Raw genomic sequence first — 26,921 nt, forward strand, 5'->3', positions numbered from 1 at the left:
CTCCCGAGCTTTGGAGAGCCTGACAGAACGAATGAGTCCTGGGAGGCAACGCTTCTCAGCCAGGAAGAAAACGGACAACGGTAAGTCATCCGTCTCGCCCTGACCGCTGCTGAGATCCAAGAGATTCCGGTTGACGGCTGAGGGGAGGGACATTATTGGGACCGAGCTGCGCCTCGGTCCCTTTTGATCCCCGTCACCCTTTTGACGGGTGCCGTTAATAAATGTTATTTTTCTCTCTCTAGCATGTCTGTGCTCCGAGATATCTGACTCCAAATTTTAATTGTCCTTCGCATGATTACGCTATGCAAGAGAGTGAGACTCGGCGCAAAGCTCCTCCCTGATGTGACGCGGCTGTTGCGTGCGGCGTTTAGTCTGACAACAGAGCGGACGCATAGGCAAAGATGATGACTGAGCCAACTTAAAGGGGCTTTAAGCCAACTGAGCCCCTTCCCCTCTCGGCTGGCGAAATCAAGGTATGACAGCGCGGTGTCACCATTACGCACGCGCACTGCCCTCTGGCTTCTCCGCTCGCACCATTGTCTGGGCATGGCAGCTGCCGCCATCGCTACAGGCTGCGCGGTCGCGTGTTATGACAGCCCATTCCGACTTCTTCATTTTTTTTATTTCTCCAGACGAGAGGGGAAGGGGGACAGTTATCATCATTGCCAATTTGCATCCGCCCCGTTGTCAGACTAAACGCCGCACGCAACAGCCGCGCGTCACATCAGGGAGGAGCTTTGCGCCGATCCTCCCTCTCTTGCATGCGTAATCATGAGAACGACAATTAAAATTTGGAGTCGGATATCTCGGAGCACAGACATGCTAGAAGAATTCTTCCAACTGATACTGTGTAGAAGCACGACTGCCTCTAACTTTTGAATACAAACATACCCACTTACTGCAGTCAACAAAAAGTTAATGACTCAATTTTAGTTAATTGGGCTGCTGACCACGACAATTATCATCTCATTTTGTGCCCCCCCCCCCCCTGGCTAAATAACTTATCTGCACAGGTGGTCTTCGCGTGCCTCCCAGTGGCTAATTTTAAGAAAACCATAAAGCTTAATTTTGAACACCCTGCATATATAAATACTGAACGCATATATAAACACTTAAACACCTAAACATGAGGAATGAGGGAATAAGGGGAAAAGAGGTGCCGTCACTGGGTGCCACACGCTGCTCTGGAAGGCAGTGAGCGGTAGTAAGGTGACGCCTTCCGCCCGTATTTGAGTTTCAAGCGACGCTCTATATACGAGAAGTATAACGAACACACGTGCTCCGAGTTTTATAAAAGTCTGAAACTTTGTCCGCCCCGCGCTGCTTCAAAGGTTCCGCCGTTGTAACTGGCACAACGACTGACACGCTCTCTCATTGGATTTCATTTGCGAGTGCGAAGGCGGCGTCCGAAAATTTGATATTCGCGCTTACTGCGTGTGGTACGGCTTTGCGAGTAATTAAGTGTCCTGCGCGAATAATTCAGTGGTTGCGAAACAATAACTATAAGTCGTCTCTCCGGTGCCTCCCCCCCCCCCCCCCTTTAAACACATACATGTTCTCAAAATAAAGTAAAAAGGTACAACGGACGTATTGTTTCTATTATTAGAAGGAAGCACATTGTCTTCCACGGGACCTGTGCAACAAGGTATGCAGCGACTCCCAAATTGCGTGCTCGCGTGTTATGGCTTGGAGTGTGCAGCCACGTAATTGTTTGAGACACTTATTTCTTATGAGGGCACCCTACACGTGAACAAGCGCAAACGAAAGGCGAAGCGTGACGGAACGCGACCGTCTAATTAAAGCCTAAAACACAGCGAGATGGAGAGACAAGGGCAGAGGGTGGGTGGTCGGTGGAAGGGCAGAAGGTTAGGGTAGAGGAGAAAACGAAGGTGCTGTGACACCGACGTAAAAAATAAAAAAAAATGTGAGAAAACCCGGTTGACAGCCCCGGGACTGACTCTGGGGCGGTGATCGTTGCGCACGCAATTTTCTCCCCCGGCGGAACCGCAATTTACTTTTACACCGCGAATGCGCTCGCAAAAAACAAAAAAAAAAAAAAAAAAAAAAGCTGCGTCGAAGGTGAGAGTGCCGCCGCCGCCTCAGGTGCGCGCGAGCGAGCGAGTTAGTGAGCGAATGTGTAGTACGCTTCGCAAGTTGGATGCGTGCGAGAGTGTATGGGAGAACGAGGGTAAACAACTAAATCAAATATTTTTTTTAAAAAGCCAAGTGTAGGAGAGAAAACGCGACGTAGGAGAGGAAGGTGAGTGAAGTAAGGCGCAGAGCGACACGGCGAGGAGCCTTTTGCGCACTCGCTCATAGACCAAGGGTTACAGCCAAAAACCCTCGAGCCAGTCAAGCCCCAGGCCGGTGGGCATGCCCAGAGATGACATGCACGGAGTAAAACCGTGACTATAGCGCGTAGCAATTACGCCGACTTGTTGGTGGAGTTGCGAGGGCCTCAGCTAGCGCACCCTTAGCATTTATTCATTTAATTTGTTTTTGTGTTGTTGTTGTTTTTTCGCTATTCTGAGAAGGAGTGCTCGCCCCCGTTTCTCGGTCTTCTTCGCATTCGGCGACCGAAATGCTGCGGCGGCGGAGGCAAGCGGAAGAATCATTCGCGGCTTTCAGGATGGCTTGCCTCAAGTCGTTCGGCCTCGTCCTAGCGCTCCAGGTTGCCGCAGGTGAGCCGCCGTATCCGACAACGCCGTCTATACGGCTCCCGAGATTATTATTTTTTCCCTTTCGGGAGATGCTCGGAAGCTAACAATTTTTAGAATGTGTGTCGCGGAATGCAAAGAGTGTTACTGAAGGGGCCGTATGGCAGCCGTTTGACGAACTGCAGTTAGACAAACTGTCTTTAAATGATATACACGGCCCTGCGAAATGATTAAGTCATATAATTGTGGCACGGCAATTTGTCATGACAAACAAGAAACGACGCGGAGATCGGTGTGCCAGACCTGGAACCAGTACAGGTGTTATGTAGGATCCCGGTCCCAGAGTACTGTAACCGTAGTTTTCACAAATGCGCATCAATTCAACGCTTTTCCTTCAATACACAGAAAGGAAAGTATGCATTTAGGTTTACGTGGAGGAAAGGGGAGGGGAGGTCAAACTGGAGAAATTGGAAGCAGTATACGCCTCCGGCTATACTCCAATTCTCGTACAGAAAATATAAATTTGACTAAATAAACTAATAAATTCAAGTAAAGTACCACCGAAGTTGTTAGTAGTCCGCTTAGATCAGGGCGCCTCAGCGATACCACTTCCAGATTTTGCTCAACCCCCATGAAATTGGGGATTTTAGACTATATGTGCGTTTGCGAACGAAACTAAGCCCCTAATTACCAACATGCAAGTCACCTGAAAACAAACTTTTGAACTGAACATGTCATAGGGAAACTGTTGGTTTCTTGTTGGCAGACATAGGTTGGCAAACACAGGTAAGGTTAGTTGGCTGCAACAGGTTCTGCACGTTTGATGCACCACATCAATCGGCATCTACCCATTTTCTGTCCTAGGTGTCATTACGCAGTCAATTTTCAACCCGTCAACCGCTGTTAGCAAAAGCAGGTAATATTAATAATCAATGTCCCGTACGTGTGGCGTTTGACAAATATCTTTGCTCACATTGGAATCTTACACGCGCTATTTGATTGGAACGGCACCAACTTCAGACATGCGCTCCTACATGCCCTGGACTCTAACTTAACCATTCGCGTACCATATCAAACATGCCCGATAAGACATTAACGTTTAATGCAGTATATGGTTGGCCGTTGCATTCACCAATGTTTACGCCTTCCGCATAGAAATGGCCGACACCAAAGCCTATAGCTGTGATCACTGCGGATGAAGAGGAAGCCATGCAACGAGATTATGTGTCAGTGTTCGAAGTATTGCTGCACAGAGACGGCTCACTTACCGCTGTGCTCAACAAGTTGGACGACCGTCGTCTGTCGGAAGAGATAATCCTCGAACATGGACGTGACTCAATATCCCAGTCAGAGGACTGTTAAAGCATTGTTGTGCTTTTTTGCCATCCACCGCACTCAGTACACGCCTATAATAGTAGTTACTAACTTTTTACAGAGAAGCTGTTATAGGCTAGATTTCAGGAGATCGCGTCCGGCAAGAGACGGAAGTAGATCAACAATTTCAGACGCGTCGCGCCACCTTGTGGCGTCGGATGAAAACGTCGGGATGGCGGCGTTCCTAAACTTCGAGGATCGTAAAAAACTTGTGCACCACACCGCGCTTTTCGCAGGACCTTATGTTTGCTTCTTCATTACATCACGTAGCTCACCCTGGCGGCCACGTGAGCGAGTCAGCGCAGTACGCGCAATGCGATTGGCGTATCCCCCCGCCTTTAATAAAAAAAAACTTCATAGCCTCTTCTATAATCGTGTGTAGGTTCTTTGTGCGTTAGCGCACATCGCTCCGCAGCGTCGCGCCCACTTGCAGCGCCGGTTGAAAGTTGCATCGCTCCAATGCGTAGCGCCACCTTGTGGCGCCTACTGAAATATCCGGGGCTTTCGCATAACGTGCCGTAGCTTCTCCCCCGGCGGCCACGCGTCTCTCGCGCTAGTACGCGCGTCGCGATTGGGCAGCCGGACTGTAAAATAAAATAAAACTTAGTCTTTCTTCTACAATCGCGTGTGTGCCTTTGTATGTGATCAGGATGCGTTGAGCGCCGTTGTACATCGCTCCAGAGCGTAGCGCCACCTTGCGGCAGCCGCTGAAGCGCACATTTCTCCAACGCGTAGCGCCACCTTGTTGCGCCCACTGAAATCTCCGGGGTTTCGCGGAGGAAAGAATTGGCGCGGCGGTGGAAGGAGACCACCGACGATGAACGGGCCGCGGACGCCAAGCGTAAGCGTGCTTCCCGGCAGGACCGCGAGGCGGAAAGAAATGCGAACCGTCCCTTTGGCCCCGATCCCGCAAACTTGGAATGTTTCACCGGAGCAACGGTCAATCACCCCATACACAGCTTCGCTGGTCATCCACCTTCACAGAGTGGAGTGGCACTGAATATCGTTTTGTCTCTCTCTCCTCCTCCCTTCTTTCTAATCCCGTTTTCTCCAACACGCTTGCAGGGTAGCAAACCGGAGACTGGCGTCTGGTTAACCTGCCCACCTTTTCTCTGTGTCTCTTGTTGTAAATTCTTCTTATAAGGCGAAGAACAATGCGCATGTATTCCTGGTAGGTGACGCAAGATGGTGCCGCGGGAGCATGATGACGTGATATTGCCTAGCGTCATAACATGACGCTACGCGACTGCTTGCTAACTACGCACAAATACGAAGCAAAGTGTGTACCACTACCATGTTGCCAGTTCAGAAAGCACGAACAGCACGTGTCTATTCCACCTGAGAATATCACACCCCAGTGTATGGTCAGCTTTACAGCATCAGCTCTTGAAAGCCCATCCGCACTCCGGCACGTCTTGTCTGCCATGACGTATGGTCACATCTACAGCATGAGCTGGTAAGAGCGCATACGCAATCCGACACCTCTTGTCTGTCATGACGTATGGTCACCACTAACATCATCAACTCTCAAGAGAGAGAGAGAGCACACATTTATTTGAACCATCGAGGTCGTTCCTCTTGAGGTCGAGTGGGTGGTGTGCTCATTCCAGGACTCCACTCGCCATCGCTGCTCGACGAACTTGCTGGACGAGAGCTTCTTGTCCCTGCCAGGGTATCGCCGGTCAGCTGTACCTCCCACCGCTCAAATGACGTGCTAGGCGTCTTTAAGTATTGAGGTTTGCCCCCGCACCCCCGCGAGATATGAAAGAGTGTAGGGCGTATGTCGCCGCACCAGGGGCAGATGCCGCGATATGTTTGTGGGTACATTTTCTGTGTCTGTGTAGGTTTAGGAATGTGTTAGTCTGAATAAGTCTGAGAGCTACTGCCTCTTCAGTGCAGAGCTTTTTGTGAGGGGGAGGATAAATCCTGCGGTTGAGCCGCTGGATTTCGAGGCGGTTTCAGTAATTGGATGGCAGGGGCACGAAGGTAAAGGGTGGGGATTGATGAGACGATTGGTTTTGCCCCGCTCGGTTGATTAGTGCTCGAGGTAAGGCGTTCTCCCTTTCGTTCCCCTCCAGTCCCGCGTGGCCCGGCGTCCACGACTTTTGATGGGATTCTTGCAGCCTCGGGCCTAGAATCTGAGCCACCAGCAGTGGTGCTCGTCCGTTGGTAAAGTTACGGCGGGCTTGTTGCGAGTCGGTAACGACATGAACTTCCCTGCCCAGCCTGTCTTGTTGCTTTTTTTCCTAGTGCCGCGGCTATGGTCTCAGCCGCAGCTGGGGTCTCTGCCCTGACGGAGGCCGCGAGCGTCAAGGAGTTGTCTCTTCCGTTCACGGCGGCTACCGCGAAGAGGCCCCCTACGGGGTACGCCGCCACGTCCACGTATGTTACGTACGGGTCACCCTTGAATTGTCGGCGCTGTCTGTCGACCCGCGCCTTGTCGTCCTTCGTGTAGTTCATGACGCACGTGTTTCGGGATGGGATTCGCCTGGATCTTGCTTCTGATCTCGGGCGGGAGTGATCGTTGCCCATCGAGGGCACGGAGCTCCGTTGCCATTCCGGTCCGGTAGAGGATGGCTCTGCCCGCCGTCGGGTTCTGTAGTCTGGCTTTTTGCGAAGCCATAACCGCGTCCGACAGCTCAGCGAAGGTGTTGTGGATCCCGAGAGCCGCTAACTTCTCGTTTGAGGTAGTGACAGGGAGACCCAGGGCCGTTTTGTACGTGCCTCTGATGATGGCATCGACTTGTTCTTGGTCGCGTTTGTTTAGCGAGTGGTAGTGATACGGCATGCTATATCACCAGGGCCTGGACGAGGCGGAGTGTGGTCTCTTCTCGCATGCCCTTGCGGCTTCTTGTTATTCGTTTGATAATCCACGAGATCCGGTTGGTGGCGGGCCTTAGGGTTTGGATGGTGTAGGAGGCTTTCAGGTTGCTCTGGATCCAAAAACCCAGAATCCTAGTCTTATTGCTTTCCGTGATCTTCTGGCCCTCAAGATAGAGGTCGAGAGGGCTGGGGGACTTATACATAGAGTCCTCCTCCATGCACCCGCATCACCTCGCACTTCTCGGGCGCGCAACGCATCCCGCTCGCTGCCGCAAATCTCTCCAAGGCCATCGCGGCCTCCTGAAGGGTCGCCTGTTTTCGCGCAAGAGAGCCCTTGGTGGCCCAGAGCGTGATGTCGTCTGCGTACAGGGCGTAACCTAGGTCCGGGATCTTCCGCAGCTCATTGGTCAGCGCTAGCATCGCGACGTTGAAAAGAATCGGGGAGACTATCGCCCCTTGCGGCGTTCCTTTGTTCGCCACGTTAATCGTATCCGATCGAGTCTGGCCTATTCCGATGGTTAAGTCAAATTGTTCCTGACGGGGCCGTCAGGAACAATTTGACTAAATTAAAGATGCGCTCCCCACAGCTGATGTCGTTCAGTCCCTTGAGAATGGCCTCGTGAGAGATGTTATCGAAGGCCCCTTTCAGGTCGAGTGCGAGCAGGAGGTATTCTCCTCCCTTCGGGACGCCCTTGAGAACTTCTTCCCTTAGGATTAGAAAAGCATCTTGCGCAGAAAGTCCCGGCCTGAAGCCCCGTATGGTATGCGGGAAGAGGTCACCATCCTCTATATGTAGTGTTGGAGGCGGACTTCGATCACCCTCTCGTACAGCTTGCCGAGGTACGAAGTCATCGAGATGGTACGCAGGGCGTCGATCGCGGGCTTCTTGCCGGATTTGGTAATGGTCACGATTTCCACGTGTTTCCACTCGTTCGGTACATGGTCATTGCTCCAGAGTTCTTTCCGAGAAACCCGTATGGGTTTCCTTTGCAGTTTCATGCTACATTCGGGTGAATTGCAATCTTTCCCTTTCAAGAAATTATATACAGTTAAGATTTCAACAACGCCTATCCGCGTCCTCTGCCCATCCGATTTAGCACGTCACAGGCGTTGTGCGACGGCGACATTTCAGCACATCGCCATAGGCAGTCGAGACGACGTGAAAGTTCGAGGTGAAAGTTCAGAAGAACTGAGTAGACGTTGTGTGACTGCTCTATAGACTGTGTGATGAAATCTCAGAGCCCGCAATTGTTCACCAAATTTCCAGTGAACCTTGGTGGAAAGCCTTCGAATAGTGTATAACGTCCTTCGTGTTAACTTCATCAGAATTCAGTTTTTCCCTTTCATGATACTTCCTCCAACTTACAGAATTCCGAAGAATTTACTTGCAACATTCTGCGTCACTGTTCTTCGAGCCCTCGCGCTGCGATCTGCTAGCCTCCTCGTTAGCTCAGATAGTAGAGCGATCACCCCTTGAGAGGCGTTGGTCCCGTGTTCAAATCCCGGACCGGAACGAATTTTAGAGCGAAAGCTCTACTACGCCATGTCTGGCAAGGTCATTCATCGCGTCGCAATGACCTTGAGCCGCCGGAGCGCAAGTGTGGTAGGTGTGACGTCACACCACGTGATCCGCTGCGGAGAGGCATCGCAACTGCGGTAGCTCGGAGCCTTGCCGCTGCGGTACCACATGACTAGGCGAGGGTTTAACGGCTGCTTCGCCGGCGCTTTGTGGCTCAGTCTCGCCATGAATGGCGCGCTGGCGGCGGTCCGTCTGTGCGAGCGCTTCAGAGCAAGCGACTGGCTGAATTCAATCATCCAGTAGACATAGCTATAGACGGCAGGCTGCGAAATCTCAAGCAAAGGCAAAGTTGGCTGCTGAAACACCTGAGCAAAGGGAGGCCAGATTAGCACGTTATAGAGAATCTTACCAAGCGCGGAAGCGTCCAATAATGAAACACTGTGCGCATAGTCTTTGCAAAACCAGACCTTTCGCTCGAGATAACTACGCTCACAGGAGTTAAACGTCAGACATTTTTTTTCCTCAACTACGAAGCGTTCTTTCTGAGAAACCCGTATGGGTTTCCTTTGTGGCTTCGTGCAACATTCGGGTGGATGACAATTTTTCGCCTTCATGACACTTCCTCCACATTGCGGGATTCCTCAGAACCGATTTGGCAAACTTCATCAGACTTGAGTGATCGCTGCGGAGGTTCCAGCACGAGCTTTAGATTACATTTGGAAATGATCGCAGGGTCTTTAGGGACTCGTGTTTCAGTAGACGCTGCATGATGTGGATGTATGCTTGCTAAGGATCTGCTTATAGATAATGTTGAACCTTTCCTACTCCTCCTTTTTTCTTTTTCGGTACCGCGGCGCCGGAGGTGAATTCTCGCTCACGAGAAATTTTTGCTCTGCGGTGTCGCAGCTGTTGTTATTGCGCTGCTCAAAGTCACTGATTGTTCTCCGTTGCGCTCCCCTATTGCGGAAAAATGTAAAGGCGTGCTGGACGGCGCACGTGTGCTTTCTGTTTGAAGCTTGTGGTACTTACTGTGAGTAAGGAACAGCCTTTATTAGCCTTTACATTTGCATAAGCGGGAGACTATGTTTGCTGTGGCTAGGCGAACTTTGCCAAATTTTACGAGAAAGAACTCGCACGAGAACTTGATGAGCAAGAACTGACCGCACAAACTCGAAAGTCCTGGCGGAGGAGCTCAAGGTTCAGTATTATTAGCGTTCGCACCAATAAAAGTTGCCCAACCACGTATTCGGACTTTTCTAATCGCTTACGCAGCTCAGAAGTTGCGGAAGTCGAAAAAAAATAAAACTGTCCTTTTCAATCATGAGGCATTCAGCCCGCCAGTACAGCTGCATAGAATACCCACTAAGGTTTTCGACATGAGTCTCGGTCACTCGCGCGTTCGCGTTTACAGAATGCACTTTCAAAGTGACACTCGAGAGAAACACTTAATCCATTCAGACTGATAAAGTGTTCTTTCAAAATACCATTTTCATTAATTTAGTGCTTATAGGTTGATTAGTAGAAGACAAAATGAACGTGAAATATTTTTATTCCGCATTGAAACGCCAACGCCGGTAGGTCAGTGTGACGTCACAGATTTCAAAGTTGTTTGTTTATTTTCGTATTTCGGCCATAGTGGCACTGAAACTTGCTAAGTTTAGTCTCTGGTTTATGAAGAATACAATGTGGTCCATCTTTTCCGACAAAAAAAAAATAACTAGGTCCGAGCAGACGGCGTGAAATTCCATGACGTCATGACGAGCTGGTGCGTGAACTTCAAGGCGGCTTCGCCACCCGTCTTTCGTTTGTGCATCTTTTCAAAGTGTTCAAGCCTCCTCTGAAAGTAAGAGTGTGGCTTTTCAAGAATTGTCGAATAGTAATTTACTAATACAGCTCAACTTACTTTCATCTTTAGTAGCCCTTTAAAACGTAAGTGTTAAGTCAAGTTAACGTGCTAGGTTTAAGAGAGATTTAGCTTGTCAGTAAACGCACTAACATTCACGAAATACCGAATTACCGGAAACTTGAACTGCACACAACGCTGGTGGTGGCGACATCTAGTGACGCTTTGTCCAACCACCACGCGTGAGACACGTTTTCGTATTACGTGGTTTTTCTCGTCGAAGACCCGTACAAAAAAAAAAAAAGGCAGCTTGTTAAACTTACGTCACCGCCAACACATTACACCAGCACCTCACTATAATAAAAATCACCGCCCAAGCACTCCGTACAGATGGTTAACCAGCGAAGCTGAATCGTGCGGCCCCGGTGTTCATCACTTGGTTAATCCCGACGTTACATTAAAGTCTTTCTCAAATATTGGTTACGTCTTTGTGTTTCTTAATGAGGTTACACACACGTTCGGCCGCGACGGAGAAAACGACGTCACTGACGGAATATGGCCGCTGTTCGCCGTTGTCGCATTGCCGCTTGCGATTCTTCAAAATTAAATTGCTTCAAAATTAAATCTGTCCGTCACGGTAAGACAATGAATGGCTCATACCCCCCTAAGCAATGGCTCATACTCCCGTAAACGCGGCCTCCCCATTACGACGACAGAAGAGAAGTGAACTGCTACGCTGGAACGATGAGCGGCAACTGAGCCAGCTGTAGCAGACGACAACGACGAACGCGGGAGCAGTGGCACGAGCGCGTTCGCGCGGTTGCGCCGAGGTGCGCCAACGAGCCAGCTGTGGAAGACGCTCGAACCATTGCTGATGATGACAGTTACTGCGTACAGGCGACGGACGGAAGAATCGGCTAACTAAATACAGCTTCGCTGTATAATATGATTGTTTACTGCAATAGCTGTGTTGTTTCCTCTCTGAGTGAAATTATCCGCCACCAGGTGGCGCCACCAATTAAGCCGCTCCCGTTTAAGTCTTCGGTAAGCCGCAAAGGTCTATGGGTTTACGGACAACCTAGAACTCTCTAACAGAGAGTTGTAGCGTGTCCGGTATTACAGTACATGCTGGTGGATCTAAGGTGAGCGGAGGCGTACACGTCAGTGGTCGGAGTGCTGCAGCGACCTGGAGGCGATGAACTCAACCAGACAAACACAGAGTTAATATTGAACCCGCCGTGCTTGCCTATTATAGCTATATGGTATTGGGCTGCTAAGCACGAGGTCGCGGGTTAGAATCCCGGCAACGGCGGCCGCATTTAGATGGGGGCGAAATGCGAAAACACCCGTGTACTTAGATTTAGGTACACGTTAAAGAACCCCAGGTGGTCCAAATTATTCCTGAGTCCCCCACTACGGCGTGCCTCATAATCAGATCGTGGTTCTGGCACGTAAAACCCCATAATTAAATTTATTTTAATTTAATTTAATTGATATTGAAGTCACGTAGTGTATTCTACATGACGTCGTGGCGTGATGAATTTTGACAGCGTCTTCTCGGCCTTATGTAATAATATATCACTAAAGATAGACTACATTTTACTTTAAAAAACATAAAAACTCAGTTTAAAAAGTTTAGTTTTCTCTCTTTCTTTTCTTTTTTTTTCTGAGATACAGTGACCCAAAATATGAAAAAAAAAAGAATTTTTTTGAAATCCGTGATCGTCACAGTGACGTAGAGGCGCTGTCGATACGAGATCTAAGAATGAAACTTCCATCATTTTCTCTTCTAGTAGCCAACCTATCACCGAGAAGTTAACGAAAATACGAGTTTTCTTAAAGAATACTTTATTCAGTCTAAACTCATTCAGTGTTTCTTTAATGACACAAAAGAGTCCTGGGTTAACGTAACCACACTGCCACCACGACTTTCTAACCGCTTGTCTTTTCTCACTGTTTCTTATACAATCGGCCATCTCCTATAATGATGCAGCTTACATCCATCTCGCGAGAAAAATAGATTTCTAAACACATTCTTTCGGGCAAAATTCAAAGGCAAAGGGTTCGGAGAGAAATGGGAGACTTGAATTGATCAACAATGGCCGTCGTATATGGGAGATGTGCGGAAGCCGAAACGTCTTATTTTTCTTTAAAACTTCTAGTGCTTTTTTTTTTTATGTGGTGTTTTTACGCAACTGAGCCAACAGCTGGCGCTTAAGGGAAAAGTCCCGTCCCGAAGCCCAAATGTCAACCCCTGACGAGGACAAGTGCGTTTGTCGAAACATTGGCTCGGGCTGAGGCTGTCTTTGTTCGGGCATACGGTTGGTTATTTCAGGGTGAAAAATTGCGCTCGTTTTGCGGCTACATTTGGACGAGCCGCAGGCTTGTCGGAGAGGGCTGCCTGCCTGCTGGCTCCGATTCATTTGGTCTCTTTGACCTTTTGCGTACAAAGCACGCACGTTATTCCCTCTTTCAGCGTGGGCCACGGGCGCGACTCCAGCTGCGGGTGCAGCCCCTGCGGCTCCCGCTGCCGCCGCTGCCAGCGGCACGCCGCAGCATGGAACGGCCGAGAGTGCGACGGCCGCGGGGGCGGCGGCGCCGGCGGCGCCCGGCCACGGTCAAGTCGGCATGGCACAGCATGGGGCGCAGCACAAGACACACAAGTGCACCAACGTCAAGGTGACGGGGCTTACGAGGGAGTGTTGCGCGAAGGACAATTACGCTGGCGCAGTCTTTGTCTTACGTCCACTCCAGGGCGAAAGACCTCTCCCAGTGATCGCTGCTGGCACCTGTCTTGTGTCAGCGGACTTCAATCTACGTGTTCGCGAATTTTAGTAATCTCATCACGCCCACCGAATCCTCTGGCATTTTCGACTGCATTTACCTTTCCTTGGCCACCCATTCTGCCACTGTAACAGACTTTGATCTACTCTGCGCAACCCCCCCCCCCCCCCCCCATTACGTGGTATGGCCAACTCTACGGCTTTATTGGTCAGGTCATGTACTGCACACAGAACACATGACCGCTGCAGTTAGTGAATCAAAAAGTAAGGTATATAGTATTCTGGTAAGGTATAGTATTCTAGGGCCGTATTCTCAATTGATCACTTTCAGAAACACTTTATTTTGCGTGACGTAACGTGCAGAGTGGTGTCTCACTGTGGCGATAGGCATTCTGTCTGCTGTCTTATCCAATGAATGCGCACCGGAACTGAAATACCAGAGAGTAATCGAGCAAAAATACGGCTCCTGGTTACACGTACGTATATCTTACATTTCTTTCTTTTTTAGAGGGCAGCTCTTCCCGTTCCTGCGTTGGCCGACTCTGTGTAACCGGCAGAACGAACGAGCCCACCGAAGGATAAAAAAAGAGAGCAAACGCTGAGTGCAGCGGAGGATGAAAGAAGACGATAGCGAAGAAAACGCGAGGAGCAAAGCGGAGGAGGCGTGTACAGCGGAACTATAGGAGGAAAGCGGAGGAGGAGAGTATATATGGCGAAATGGTGAAGAGGAAAGCGAAGTACCACGCGAGATGTGCTCCACGGCGGCGACCACCTACGAGATGGCACCTTAGTAGCATGCGCCGTCACCCGGTCACCGATGACGTCAATACTAAGGCATGCGGCGAGAGCGTCCACCGGAAACAAAGCGCTGGCGTAAAATTCGCACCCACTGCGCATGCGCTACTTCGCCTGCGCCGCCGCCTCTAGAGAATGCGCTCTGCGTGAGCCACGCGTTCCCGTGTTGACGCTTTCTTTCTCAGCAATGAGCGACGCAACCGGTGGAAGTGCTTCGTCTGCCGCTGCTGCTAAACGAGCTGCCCGAGCAGAGGCTCAGCGCCGCCGCCGAGAGGACCCTGCCGTTCAGATTCAAATTCTTTGCGTCAGTATATCGCGAATTCAAAACACCTAAACAGCTGCGCTAAAATTAGGCGGTGTCGTAATCGTCGGTGAAATTTTTTCCTTCTTCTTTCTTTCTCTAACATCGGCAGCTGTTATTAGTTATTATTATTGTTGTTGTTATTGTTATTATTAGTACTTCATCGCAGCTTTCGTGGCGTCTGTCGCCGCTACTGACACGATGATCGGCTCGACTCAAAAAATAGATGAGCAGTTTCAAGCTCGAAGCAGTGTCTTTGTTTCCTATCAAGCATGTGGCCCCTACCCACTATGGGGCATGAGCAAGTCTGTAGAGGCTCGTCTTTCTCTTCACCCTTTTCTCTTACTTGGTGACGGTTCGTATCTGTGCGTTGCTTTGTCCTTTTTACGCTTTTTGTTATACAGGGTGTTTCAGCGAACACTTTCAAAAATTCTTAAAGGTTGCCTGTGGCAGATAGCAGAATTCTAGTTCATGAGCTGGTCTACACGAGGAGGCGGACATTACTTGCACAAGAAATTGAAATGCATAATCGAGTAATTAACAGAAATTCACTAATTAAGTTTTTAACTAATTACCTGATGGCCCATATTGCAATTTACAAATTGTAGCCGTGTAGTTCGCAAGGCGGATCCACTTGGAACGAATTCTCGGGATGACACCAGTTTCGAGATATTAATTCCCGAACTTTGCGGAGAAATGCATTGGCGTTCCAGTTAGTATCTTAAGAAAACGTCGCTTTATGCATTCAAGCACAAAATTAACTGGAACGCCACTGCATTTCTCCGCAAAGTTTGGGAATTAATATCTCGAAACTGGCTTCATCCTGAGAAATATTTCTAAGTGGATCCGCCTTGCGAACTCCACGGCTACAATTTGTAAATTGCAATATGGGCCATCAGGTAATTAGTTAAAAACTTAATTACGGAATTTTTGTTAATTAGTCGATTATGCATTGCAATTTTTTGTGCAAGTAATGACCGCCTCTTCGAGTAGACCACCTCATTAACTAGAATTGGGCTATCTGCCACAGGTAACCTTAAATAAATTTGAAAGTGTTCGCTGAAACACCCTGTATACAAACGCGTCAGCGCCCCTTTACGCCCCCGCGTGATTCGAGTTCGACACGTATCTGTTATCACACATTGCCTTCGGCCCACTTCCCAACTTCGACTGCCCTGCCTTACAGGGAGTGGACCACTCATATAGTTCCCCACAAGCGTATCGCGAAGTGCGCTCTTTCGTCGCCTTTTCGCGGGGAGCCCCATGGTCTCCCGCATTTTGACGGCGTTTGGCAGTTACTCTTCGCATGCATCGATAAAATGTGTACCTTGGCCAAAGCACACGTGTATCACACAACCATAGAGCAGACTCTCTAACGACTCCGCGGTGATTAATGGTTGTCGGCGCGCAAGGGAAAAGTGCAGAATATGCTCATCAAGGGTGGTGGTGGCTCTCCAATACAGTCCATAGCACATATCGACGCGAACTCGTTCGTATCTAATGTGTTACTACAGACGGCGACGATGACTCCGGGCAAATTCAAGCGAGTTGAAAAACGAACAAAAGCGTGTTGTTTTTTTAATCCAATAGAAACGTTCGTTAGTGATGGCCAAAGACAGCGTTCGCTTCTTTGAAATTCGCTAAAATTTCGTTAAGCGACATTTTATATAATATCGCCTAAAGGACGAGGCAAGCGCCTGACACATTCGGGAAGAGAGCGGCGCGATATATACGCAGTGACCCCACCACGTGACCCCATCGCGTGATCCACGTAGCCGCGGATTACGGCCCAGTTTTAATAACATATCTTCGGGATCGACCCACTTTATTCGGCGAGAAAGCGGCCGATCGGAGGCGCCATATCAAGGAGGAAGGCAAAGAAATCGTATGCACTTGAAGGCGTATATTTGGGGTAGTGAGGATATTTGGGTGCAATTTAATTAGAAAGGCGGCTGTATGGTAGCGTCGTTCCGCAGAAGTTGTGTCGGTGGAAGGTGGTGCTCGTTTACCGCCAAAGCACGGAACTTTCCGCGAAAATACCACAAACGGAGCAGCTGCGCTCAGCAATTAGTAGCGTTCGCAAGTTATACAGGTAGGAGAATAAAAGCTGTCTTTAAACTCTCTGATTTGTGATAAGATATTGGAACAACATTTTAATTCTACGATATTCTAATTGACATTAAGAGAAAATAAAATGGAGCTGGGCAGGCCATGTAATGCGTAGGATGGATAACCGGTGGACGATTAGAGTTACAGAATGGGTACCAAGAGAAGGGAAGTGCAGTCGAGGACGGCAGAAAACTAGGTGGGGTGATGAAGTTAGGAAATTTGCATGCGCAAGTTGGGATCAGCTAGCGCAAGACGGATAATTGGAGATCGCAGGGAGAGGCCTTCGTCCTCCAGTGGACATAAATATAGGCTGATGATGACGACGACGATGATGACGCGAACGACCCCGCGAAAGATCAGAGAACACGATGCAAAAAAGAAAAGAAGATTATCGCGCATACTATCGAATATTATCGACAATTGATTGTCGAACTTGACAAGTCGTCAACGTTTCTAGTTCAGTTCCATTGAAAAATATGCATATAGGTGGTCAATGTGTTCTCTTACACCGTAGTCAGCCAGTCAGTCGGTGATGCAATCAGTCGGTCGGTCGGTGTCCTAGCTGCTCATTAGAGCGGCCTCTGACACCCACTTTTTCTCTCTCGCCCTCTCTGCACATTTCGTCTTCGTTCGTTGTACAAGGGGAAGACACACAGTGCATTACTAATCATACGTCATCATCGTGTGCGCGGAAGCGCGGTTGCCACAACAACATGCAACGTATTTCTGGCTACTTTGCGGTGTCGCCCGGCATCGGCGCGTTTCATATTCCACTGCGCGGTCACTGCGTTGTGGTCCCGACCAGAATGCGTTCAGTGTGTAGTCTGCAGTCACCAATTGAAGCGATAAGCCGTGGCACGCATTTCGGCTGTGATAACAGCACTTTCACCGCGTACCAAAAAGCATGCAGACTCAGTTGAGTCTACATGCTTTTTGTCTACGGAAGCGCACGTGGTGTCGCGTGCACTTCCACCAATGGAAGCATCACCTGGCGGGCGGTCTGTCTCTGTGACCACGTAATTTGTGTACCATCTCCGGCCACGCCGCCGGATTTTCCGCTTCATGAGCCACTTCATGAGCCATTTCGCATTAAAAAAGCTTCGCTTTAATACTCAAACCCGCCGACGCCGGACGACACTACCTCCTAAAACACATTGAAAATTCTCGCCATGTGGTTACCGAGTTACGATTCGCGTCTCGAGCTCCCAGCGGGAAAACAAGACAAAAGCCTCACTTTTTTTTCCGTCGCAGCTCTTCTCGGAATGCCGTGTGAACTGCGAGTACGTGGTCGAAGGCAAGGGGGCCTACTTTATCTTCACTGACGGCGAGGACGGCGTACCCTGCAAGGTGAGCTCTGTCGCATGATCTGCGGACTAAGCAAAGACCTGCAACGTCTCCGAAATTTGCGCACCGTCATGTCGTATTGAATACGTCACATTTCGACGTGTTATTTGTCGAAGTTAAGCGGCGTTGTCACTGGTCAGTACTTATGCGAGAACCATGGGAACGCCGGGTGCTGCTGGCACCGAGTGTCCGCCTCTATATAGTGTGACACTTGCAGTTCGTGGCAGAAGGTGTTCCCTTCATCCCCCCCTTCCCATTATTAACAAACTCATTATTAACAAATCCGCCATGGAGGCTCAATGGCTAAGGCGTTGCGCTGCCGAGCACGAGGTCGCGGGATCGAATCCCGGCCGCGGCGGCCGCATTTCGATGGAGGCGAAATGCAAGAACGCCCGTGTGCTTGCGTTGTAGTGCACGTTAAAGAACCCCAGGTTGTCAAAATTAATCCGGAGCTCTCCACTACAGCGTGCCTCATAACCAGAACTGGTTTTGGCACGTAAAACGCAAGAAAGAAGAAGGACATTCTTAACAAGCAAAATCAGTATACTTGTTTTTAAACGGCGGGTCTCTTAAACCGCCGTTTGTGTGTGTTTGTGAACTTCCGTTTGCAGCAACTGTACAGCTGTTCGAGTTGACTGAGATTCAGATTTCTTACAGCGCGAAAAGAGCGTAAGCGCAAACGGAGCATAAACTTTAAAAAAGAAAGTTTACACTTTGGGGCATATTATCATGCCCCCAAACAATATTCACAAGGTCTCTAATATTACCGCTAAGACGACCTGAAGGCGAAAGCCCGAGTACCGATCCATTAAAGACCGACACATGACGTACTCTGTTTCACATTCTCTACTTCAGCCACGTTAATTAGCCTAGTTGATTGACAAGTTTAATTAGTCGCAATAATTAGCCACATTGATTAACTACTATAATTAGCCAACTGAATTATACACGTTAATTCATAACATTAATTCGCTTAGTCATACCTCTTAATTCGCTTAGTCATTTCCTCTTCATTCGTTGAGCCATCGTCTCTGAGTCATCCTCATAATGCGCTTACTCGTCCTCTTAATTCGCTTATTCCACCTCTTGAATCGCTTATTCGAATTCTTAATTCTCTTAATTCGCTTTGTCATCCACCCTTATCATCCATCTTGCTTACGTGCATGGGTATGATTGTTAACGGGAGTATGAGCCATTTATGATGATAGTTTTTGCACCTTTCGTGTCGCCGACGTGTCTTCGCTCAAGAACTTTGAAGGTCGACTGAACGATGAGACATATAAGGCTTTCGCCTTAATAATCTTCATCGGCCTTAAGTGTGCGTTTATTTCTACGATGGCTGTTGATACGCGCACCGCCGTTCGCGACCTGAAAGTATACAGCGGGCGCGCAGCGTTGAAGGAAGGAAATGCACCCACGATATATAGATGAAGATTATCGTTCGGGAACTATTACGATAAACCACGAAAGGTTGCACAGTGTCTCTTATTAAAGTGCGGGACACGGGGCCCGCGCTGGCTGATCCTGTGTCCTATACTCTACCTACTTCCGCGTTTTTTTTTTTTTCTTTTTTCTTTTTTTTTTTTGCTTGTTTCTTTGCTGTAAGCAATGTGTGCTTCCGTTTTCCTACATTTTATTTCTTCTTATTTTAAGAATAATATTTTTTTCCTGTAAGTACGCAGCTTTGACTTCCTATATATATGGTCCCTTCTGGGCACCTCTCGCAGACCCGGACCCTCGACGGCCAGGTGCTGAGCGGCGCCTGTCACCAGGGGCTGTGCATGGTCAAGGATCAGGCGGCTCCCGCACCACACGGTGCTGCGGGTACTGCTGCTGGTGCAGCGGTCTCACCGGGTCCCGCGGCCGCAGCAGCAGCGGCCACGCCCGCGGCTGGTCATCCGGCCGCAGCCAACGCCGCCCCTGCTCATGCCGCCGCCGCTGCTGCCGCTGCCAAGCACAAAAAAGCCTGAGAGAGCTAGACTGTGCAGAAGTATACCTACCCCAACACTGGCCTCCGAGATTGCCGAGCAGGCGCCTTGCGCAACTCTTCAATCGTAAACTTCCAACAATACTCCCTCAGATAGGCTTCATGGACCCCTATACACATAGACCTGCAGGAGCGAACGGGAGAAGTGTGTACAGTCGTGATTCTGTGGACGTCACTCGATATTGCTCAGCGCGTAAGGGTCACGAGCTCGAGCGAAAGCCAGAGCGTCTCAAGCGGCGCTCTGTCGCCTACCTCTTCGTAACCTCTTCGGTCGTCGCTGCTGACGTCATTGTCGGCGCCGTGACGTCAGTAGCGGTAACCAGGGTAGTTGCACGGTGCGGGAGCTCGTGGTAGCGGTGCAAGAACAAGGCAATGGTAGGAGAGAGAGAGAGAGAAATACATAAATAGAATAGATTATAGTGTTGCGTATAGACTCAGGCGCAGGCTGGTACCTTGCCGACGGCCTGGTGATGCTGGATACGTCGGGGGGACGAGGCATATAAAAGTACGAAGCAAATATTTTTTTTTTTTTACTTCCAGCATTTGTACCTCAGAGTTGCAGCGCATTTGCAAAAGAAGGTTCATTCAACAGTAACCCAGAAAAAAAAATGGGTCACTGAATTTGCTGCGGGGTCCTCTCAAGAAGGAAAACGCCTGCTTAGTCCAAAATTTTGAAATTTAGCTCATTCACGTGTCACGTGTGACAAGAATAAGCTATCACACCATCCGAGTGAATACAGACGTAAACAAGAAAGTCTGCCTCATGTTTCGTTTCTTTGTGCATTGCTCATACATCGGTTAGCTCCCAAAAACTATCGCTGGAGACGGCCGAATCGCACGAGCAGTTAATTCCATGATTGACATGGATTGTGCGCGGCAATCTCGGAGGCTATGACTAAATCACTCACGAGACCTTACGAAAGCACAAGAGACGTGCTATCACGTCGAATAGGCGTCGTACGTGGTGACCTGAAGACGGGAGACGAAATTCTCACACGTGCATGGCGATCGCACCCATCATCGTCGGACTTCAACAGAGTAACCACGCGCCACGTCGTGTTGTACAGTAATCCGATAATAAAGAAGTCGTGAATGATTGCTTCGACCGTGCTTTGCATGATTGCTTCGATGGGGGCGAAGTGCATTAAAAATTTTCACCGCCCAACCACTCTGTACAGATGGTTAACCAGCGTAGCTGAAACGTGCGGCCCCGGTGTTAATAACTGATTTAATCCCGACGGTTCATTAAAGTCTTTCTCAATTATTGGTAACGTCTTTGTGTTTCTTCGTGAGGTTACACAGACGTTCGGCTACGACGAAGAGAACGACGTCATTGACGGTATATACCCACAATCCGCCGCTGTCGCATTGTCGCATTGTCGATTCTTCAAAATTAAATTGCTTCAAAATTAAATCTGTCCGTCACGGTAAGACAATGAATGGTTCGTACCCCTTTAAGCAATGGCTCATAAATGCCCCCGTAAATGCGGCCTCCCCACTGCGACGGCAGAAGAGAAGTGAAATTCTACGCTGTAATCATGAGCGGCAACGGAGCCAGCTGTGGAAGAAGACGACGACGCTCGAGCCCTTGCTGATGATGATAGTGCTCGGCGTACAGGTGATAGACGGAGGCATAGGCTAGCCACATACAGATTTCGCTGTAAAATGCCTGTGTTCTTAGATTTACGTGTTCGATAAAGAACCTCCCGGTGGTGAAAATTTATCCATAGGACACTATATACCTCATAATCTGAAAAGTTCAGAATCTAATTATTTTTACTTTCTGGCATGCCAAGCCTCTGCCCACAGCAAGACAACTATATTTGCTAAATTCGAAGTGTAATGCAATCTTGTAATGCGACTTATTGTATTTCTTTCTGGCCTTTTTTTTGTAAGGCTATCTGGCCGAAGTTAACCTGCATTTCCCCATTTTCTTGCCTCTGGTGACCCAGGTTAGGCTTGTCAGAACCTGTGAAGCAATGAAATGCTCCGAGATTGCGTACAGAAAAAAATAATAATAGTAAAATAAGAACAAAGATTTATTGATTTAAGGTTGTTTGGTCCAAAATATAGATTTTCTGACTTTTGCATCCGTTTTGATAGCGCCTGTCGATGGCTTTCAAAAAATGTATAAGACACGGGTATGCGCGGCTCGTAACAAACTTGTTTCATTCATTTAATGGTCGCGTCAACCCGAAAGTGGACATGCCCCGTCACCGAGTATCAATTTAAAAACAACACACGTTTCTGTGTTGGTACTGCGACTTTCTTTCTTTCTTTCATTTTTTTTTTTTTTTTTTTTTTTTTAATGTAGCGCATGTTGCATTCATTAAGGATGTCTGCAGCTCTCGTGCGCTCGATATTTTGTTTGTTTATGGTACGTGGCGCGCTTTCTTCGGAGTACCTCACGTCAAGGACCTATTTCGTGCCTTTTCGGTGTTGCTGACGAGGAGAACGCAAATACTGGCACGAAAAGGCAAGTTTTATGACAACCACTACAATGCAAGCGTGCATTCTGACAAGGGTAGGCTAATGGGGGTCCCGACTATTTTCAGTTGCCAGCGAAATTATTATATGAGGTGGGAAAATGTATCTGTACAAAGAAATCAACCTTCGTTTTAGCGAAGCTTAGCGGGGAATTCTCGAGAGAAAAAAAAAATCTTATTTCACTAAAGGTGGAAAAGAGCGTTTTAACGACTTGAAGATTTTACAAATTCGAAGGCCTGTCACTCTAAAATTAACGCATTGTACCCCGACCAAATGTTTTCGGTAAATATATACACCACTGGCGCTATTGGCCCACGGAAAGTTAAGTTTATGTCACCCATAGTATGTTTTTTTGAAAAATTGCCAAACTTCGGTTTTCGAGCAACTGCCTCTGACTGACCCCGAAATCAGCTGTTTTTTTTTTTTTTCTTTAATAGCCATTTTAGCTACGGCGATGAAGCTGAAACATATTTCCGACAACTCTTCAAGGGGTTTCTCGCAAACTAAAACAAGAAGTATGCAACTACACCACGTATTTATTTCGTTAAAAAATCCAAAAAATGCCAAAATTGCAAAAATAGCGAAAATTGGAACATTTTAGAGACGTTCTTTTTTAAAAAAACAGTCATCGCCGATTTCTATTAAAGTTTTACAGAATCTCTACCCAGGACTAGTAAATCTAGTACTACGAAAACACATTGCATTATTTTAAGTGTGAAAATTGAGCATATATTTCAAGACCCATGTATGGTCATCACAATGATGTGTGTCGTTCTAATAATAAAATAAAAATCAGACTCATATTGAATTGGGAACTCATCCTTTTAAGTGCGAAGCACATTAGGGGCCCGGGCTGTCGGCGTGTAATGTGATCTCATGTCGTGGTCACGCGCAAGAACAGGGTCAATACAAGTGCAGAATTGATCAAAACCGGTTCAAAATAAACTAACACGATTCAGAATAATGTAAAATATAGGAATAATCAAGCACTAAGCGCATTAATTTCCAGAAACTCGTGAAAATCGTGCAAGTCTTGTAATGTGATCTCATGTTGTCGTGGTCACGCGCAGCAAAGGTTTTGGCTCCATGTGCATGGCGGTTTCCCACCAGTTGTGCCTTGGCACAGGCACGGCCGCTGGATAAACCTTTTTTTAAATCCAGGGGCCGTGGCACAGGTGTCAAAACGGATGATGGATTGCTAAACACAAGATAAAAACAGGATAAAACAAGATAAACACAAGGGCAACGCCGGCGAATCACTGCTTCGCACTTCCCCAGCTTTTACGCACTTCCCCAGTTTACGTTTTACGTGAGTGGAACTGCATTACCGCCGAATTTACTAATGCCACTGTCCCCGACTGGTGTGTGTGTGTGTGTAAAAACTTTTTATTTACAAAAGTCCTGAGGCTCGACTATTTCAAGTCGAGGCGGGCCGCTCCCACGATGGCACCTTTAGGCAGACTGGTACCCAATTTTTTTTGTTGTAGTAAAGAAGAGTGACTCAGATTGTGTATTTCTTGCCTCTTTTTAACCATGGAATGAGTTGAGCATGATTTTTTAGGGCTCTTGTATCTGTATTCCTATACTACGGTACTTCGAGGTAGCTATCGCGTGCTTCCTTTTTTTTTTTTTTTTTTTTTTTTCACACACAAGAAATCTTAACTGAGACAAGGTGAGAGAGAGAAACGTGGTGGGAAAGGCAGGGAGGTTAACCCGAAAAGATTCCGGTTTGATATCCTGCACTGGGGGTAGGGAAAAGGGAAATGAAAGGCGGAAAGAATGTGGAAGAGAACAAAAGCAGTCACGAAAAAAAAAAACAATACCAGGAATAAATAAAAAATCAGTCAAGGCACTCTTGAAGTTTTTGCGATCGAGGGGACTTTCTGATAGAATGTAGTTCTCAGAGACAATGTGTATTCGTGTATCACCATGTGCACGTTATCGATGGTCAAATGGCCGGTAAAAAGGTGACTTCAGACTGAAATCCGAAGCAAAACAGCAAATGAAGGACCGCAGAAACAGAGAGCAAGGCTACATCAATGTTTACCACGAAAAAGACTATAATTATAGAGGCTACTATAATCCTAGGATTTTTTAGAAAAAATCAACCAGTTTGGCACCACTTTATTAGCATTGTTCTCAGAGCGCGATCTTAGGACGCTTTTGTTCCTTTTTCTAAGAGTGCTGGGTGTATGTCGATTAAATTTTATGAACATTTCGGTTAGCGCCTCGTACAACTTTGGAACTGTACTGGAGCTGTGTGTGTGTGTGTGTGTGTGTCAGGAACGTCAGGAACAATTTTTAATGAGACAAGGTTATTTAAACATTTGCAGCTATGACTAATTATCATCATCATCATCATCAGCCTATATTTATGTCCACTGCAGGACCAAGGCCTCTCCCTGTGATCTCCAATTGCCCTTGCCTTGCGCTAGCTGATTCGAACTTGCGCCTGCAAATTTCCTAACTTCATCATCCCACCTAGTTTTCTGTCGTCCTCGACTGCGCTTCCCTTCTCTTGGTATCTATTCTGTAACTCTAATGGTCCACCGGTTATCCCTCCTACGCATTACAACATGGCCTGCCCAGCTCCATTTTTTCCCGCTTATTGTCAACTATAATATCGGCTACCCACGTTTGTTCTCTGATCCACACCGCTCTCTTCCTGTCTCTTAACGTTAGGACTAACATTTTTCGTTCCATCGCTCTTTGTGCGGTCCTTAACTTGTTCTCGAACCTCTTTGTTAACCTCCAAGTGTCTACCCCATATGTTAGCACCGGTAGAATGCAATGATTGTAGTCAGCTTCTAGTCAGTATTTGACAATGTCTACAGTATGCACTCCAACCCAATTTTATTCTTCTGTAAATTTCTTTCTCATGATCGGGGTCCCCTGTGAGTAATTGACCTAGATAAACGTACTCCTTTACAGACTCTAGAGGCTGACTGGCGATCCTGAATTCTTGCTCCCTTACCAGGCTACTGTACTGAGCATTATCTTTGTCTTCTTCCAAGGTTCCTGTGCAAATGTTGATAATCCGGACGCCTACGTATCGTCTGGATAAGTGATACCATTCCAGAAATTCAAACGCACACCTTAACCATACCAGAAAGAAAGAAGAAAAAAAATTGCGCCCAACGTGGGGCTCGAACCCACGACCCTGAGATTAAGAGTCTCATGCTCTACCGACTGAGCTAGCCGGGCACTGGTGAAAGTGTCGTCGGGGGATCATGGCAAGCGATTCCTGCGCCCAGGTAAGGAAGAGGTAGGGTGGCTGGAGGAGAGTAATGAGGGATTAAACAAAATGTTGACAATCCGGACGCCTACGTATCGTCTGGATTAAACGATGTAAAGGGTGATTTAAATAGAATTTGGTGTCATCTTATAACGTCCATAATAAGTTCTAGTGAACGTGTTGCACGGCTCTTAGGCATTTGCGATTATTATGTCACTTCTTACACGTGGTCATTGCAACGAAAGTTCTGCGCGCTTTGATTAAATACATTTCCACCGGTTATCGCCACTGCGTAACAACACGGCAGCGCCCACTCCGCCCGCTTCGATCACTAAATAAATAAATAAATAAATAAATGGAAAAAATGAGCTTTCGCGTAGCCTCATCTCACGCTGAGGTATGTTAGTCATGCTTTATCGCTATTATCGGGATGAATTAACTGCTTGTTTTGACGCTCCGTGGACCCTATGAACAACTAGTCCTCGAAATCCGAGAGGTCTTTCATCGCCTCGTTGAGTAAGGACACGACGTCACCTTTCAGTGACTCCCTAGCCACTGTGGCGTAATGGGCAACGAATATGCCGATGAAGCTGCTCGATCTGCTCATGAAGATATGGCGCGCAGGAACCAATCCCACTGTCAAGAACAGATGCAGCAGCGAAACTTCGAGTGCTTGCAAACGATGCCACACAATCGTTGTGGAACACACCTAGTTTGCAGCACACACGTCTGCATCGACTGGACCCCTGTCTTCCACTTCGGCCTCCACCTGGACTATCCCGACCCGAAACAACGGTACTTGGCCGATTGTGGCTTGCATATAATTGCCACTTCTTCGAGATACTGAGAAGCTTAAAATCGAGAATACACTATAGTGAACCTGCTGATCATTTGTAATAGGAAGTTCTTGCTGGCTAGTTGGATACTTGAAGGAAGGTTAAAACTACGAGAAAAAAGCCGGCAGATTCCACGCCCTGCGTGAATCGATGTTATGCGAAGAAGTGTGCGGGGAGCGTAACCAAGTTAAAGAAACGACCATGAGAGTGCCAAGACATAGGCGGCTGTTTCATTACCTACATGACACGCATGTCATGGCATTCATATGGCATGAGCCCTCAGGAGCCCCTTTAGCTACGCGAGACCTTGAGGCCTTAGTCATGCTCATGACTATGACTTCGACCATCAACCTTTAGCCTTTTTCCTCCCTTAGTACCCCATCCGAGCGCATTCCATTGGTTTTTGAATGTTAATTTTTTTTCGCTGAGTCATGGTCATGACTATGACTGCAACCATCATCCTTCAGTGTTTCCTTCACTTAGTACCCATGTCCGAACCCATTGCAGTGGTTTTTGAGTGTAAACTTTTTCTTTGAATCATTGTCCTTTTAGGCTGCTGTTTCATGACCTACATGACACGCGTGTCATGATCTATCATTTATATTCGTCATACACTCGTGTTATACTATGCCAATTTTGGCACATACCAAGTTAACGAAGCGACCATGTGAGCACCAAGACGTAGGCGGCTAGATAGATAACTGTCGAAGTGGCAAATGTTTGCCAAGAAATGCTTTGCATTTAAAACGAGGATAAGCGGAAGAAACACACAGTTCACCACGGGCGCAGACTGCCAGCTGTTATTCTTGGTAGTAAAGGCATAGGTTA

At 47.8% G+C, this 26,921-nt stretch overlaps 1 protein-coding gene and 1 non-coding gene across 2 annotated transcripts; one reads left to right on the forward strand and one right to left on the reverse strand.

The window, feature by feature from the left end:
* Nucleotides 1–2,434: 2,434 nt before the first annotated feature.
* On the forward strand, nt 2,435–20,640 carry LOC119446163 (dihydrolipoyllysine-residue acetyltransferase component of pyruvate dehydrogenase complex-like). The gene is made up of 4 exons (XM_037710518.2): nt 2,435–2,681; nt 12,693–12,895; nt 17,456–17,551; nt 19,276–20,640. Exons 1-4 carry the CDS (start codon nt 2,582–2,584, stop codon nt 19,516–19,518), a joined length of 642 nt encoding a protein of 213 aa, XP_037566446.1. The 5' UTR covers nt 2,435–2,581; the 3' UTR covers nt 19,519–20,640.
* Nucleotides 20,641–25,153: 4,513 nt separating this feature from the next.
* Trnak-cuu (transfer RNA lysine (anticodon CUU)) lies at nt 25,154–25,226 on the reverse strand. The gene has a single exon. It is a non-coding gene; the product is annotated as a tRNA-Lys (tRNA).
* Between the last annotated feature and the right edge of the window lie 1,695 nt (nt 25,227–26,921).

This window comes from Dermacentor silvarum, chromosome 3 (genome assembly GCF_013339745.2).
Source record: "Dermacentor silvarum isolate Dsil-2018 chromosome 3, BIME_Dsil_1.4, whole genome shotgun sequence".
Lineage (NCBI taxonomy): Eukaryota > Metazoa > Arthropoda > Arachnida > Ixodida > Ixodidae > Dermacentor > Dermacentor silvarum.

Bases quoted from the DNA above. Each gene is read 5' to 3' on its own strand.
- LOC119446163 (XM_037710518.2), top strand. From the start codon at position 2,582: ATGCTGCGGCGGCGGAGGCAAGCGGAAGAATCATTCGCGGCTTTCAGG. The intron at 2,682-12,692 runs GTGAGCCGCCGT...TCCCTCTTTCAG, and splicing joins AGCGCTCCAGGTTGCCGCAG to CGTGGGCCACGGGCGCGACT. The intron at 17,552-19,275 runs GTGAGCTCTGTC...CACCTCTCGCAG, and splicing joins AGGACGGCGTACCCTGCAAG to ACCCGGACCCTCGACGGCCA.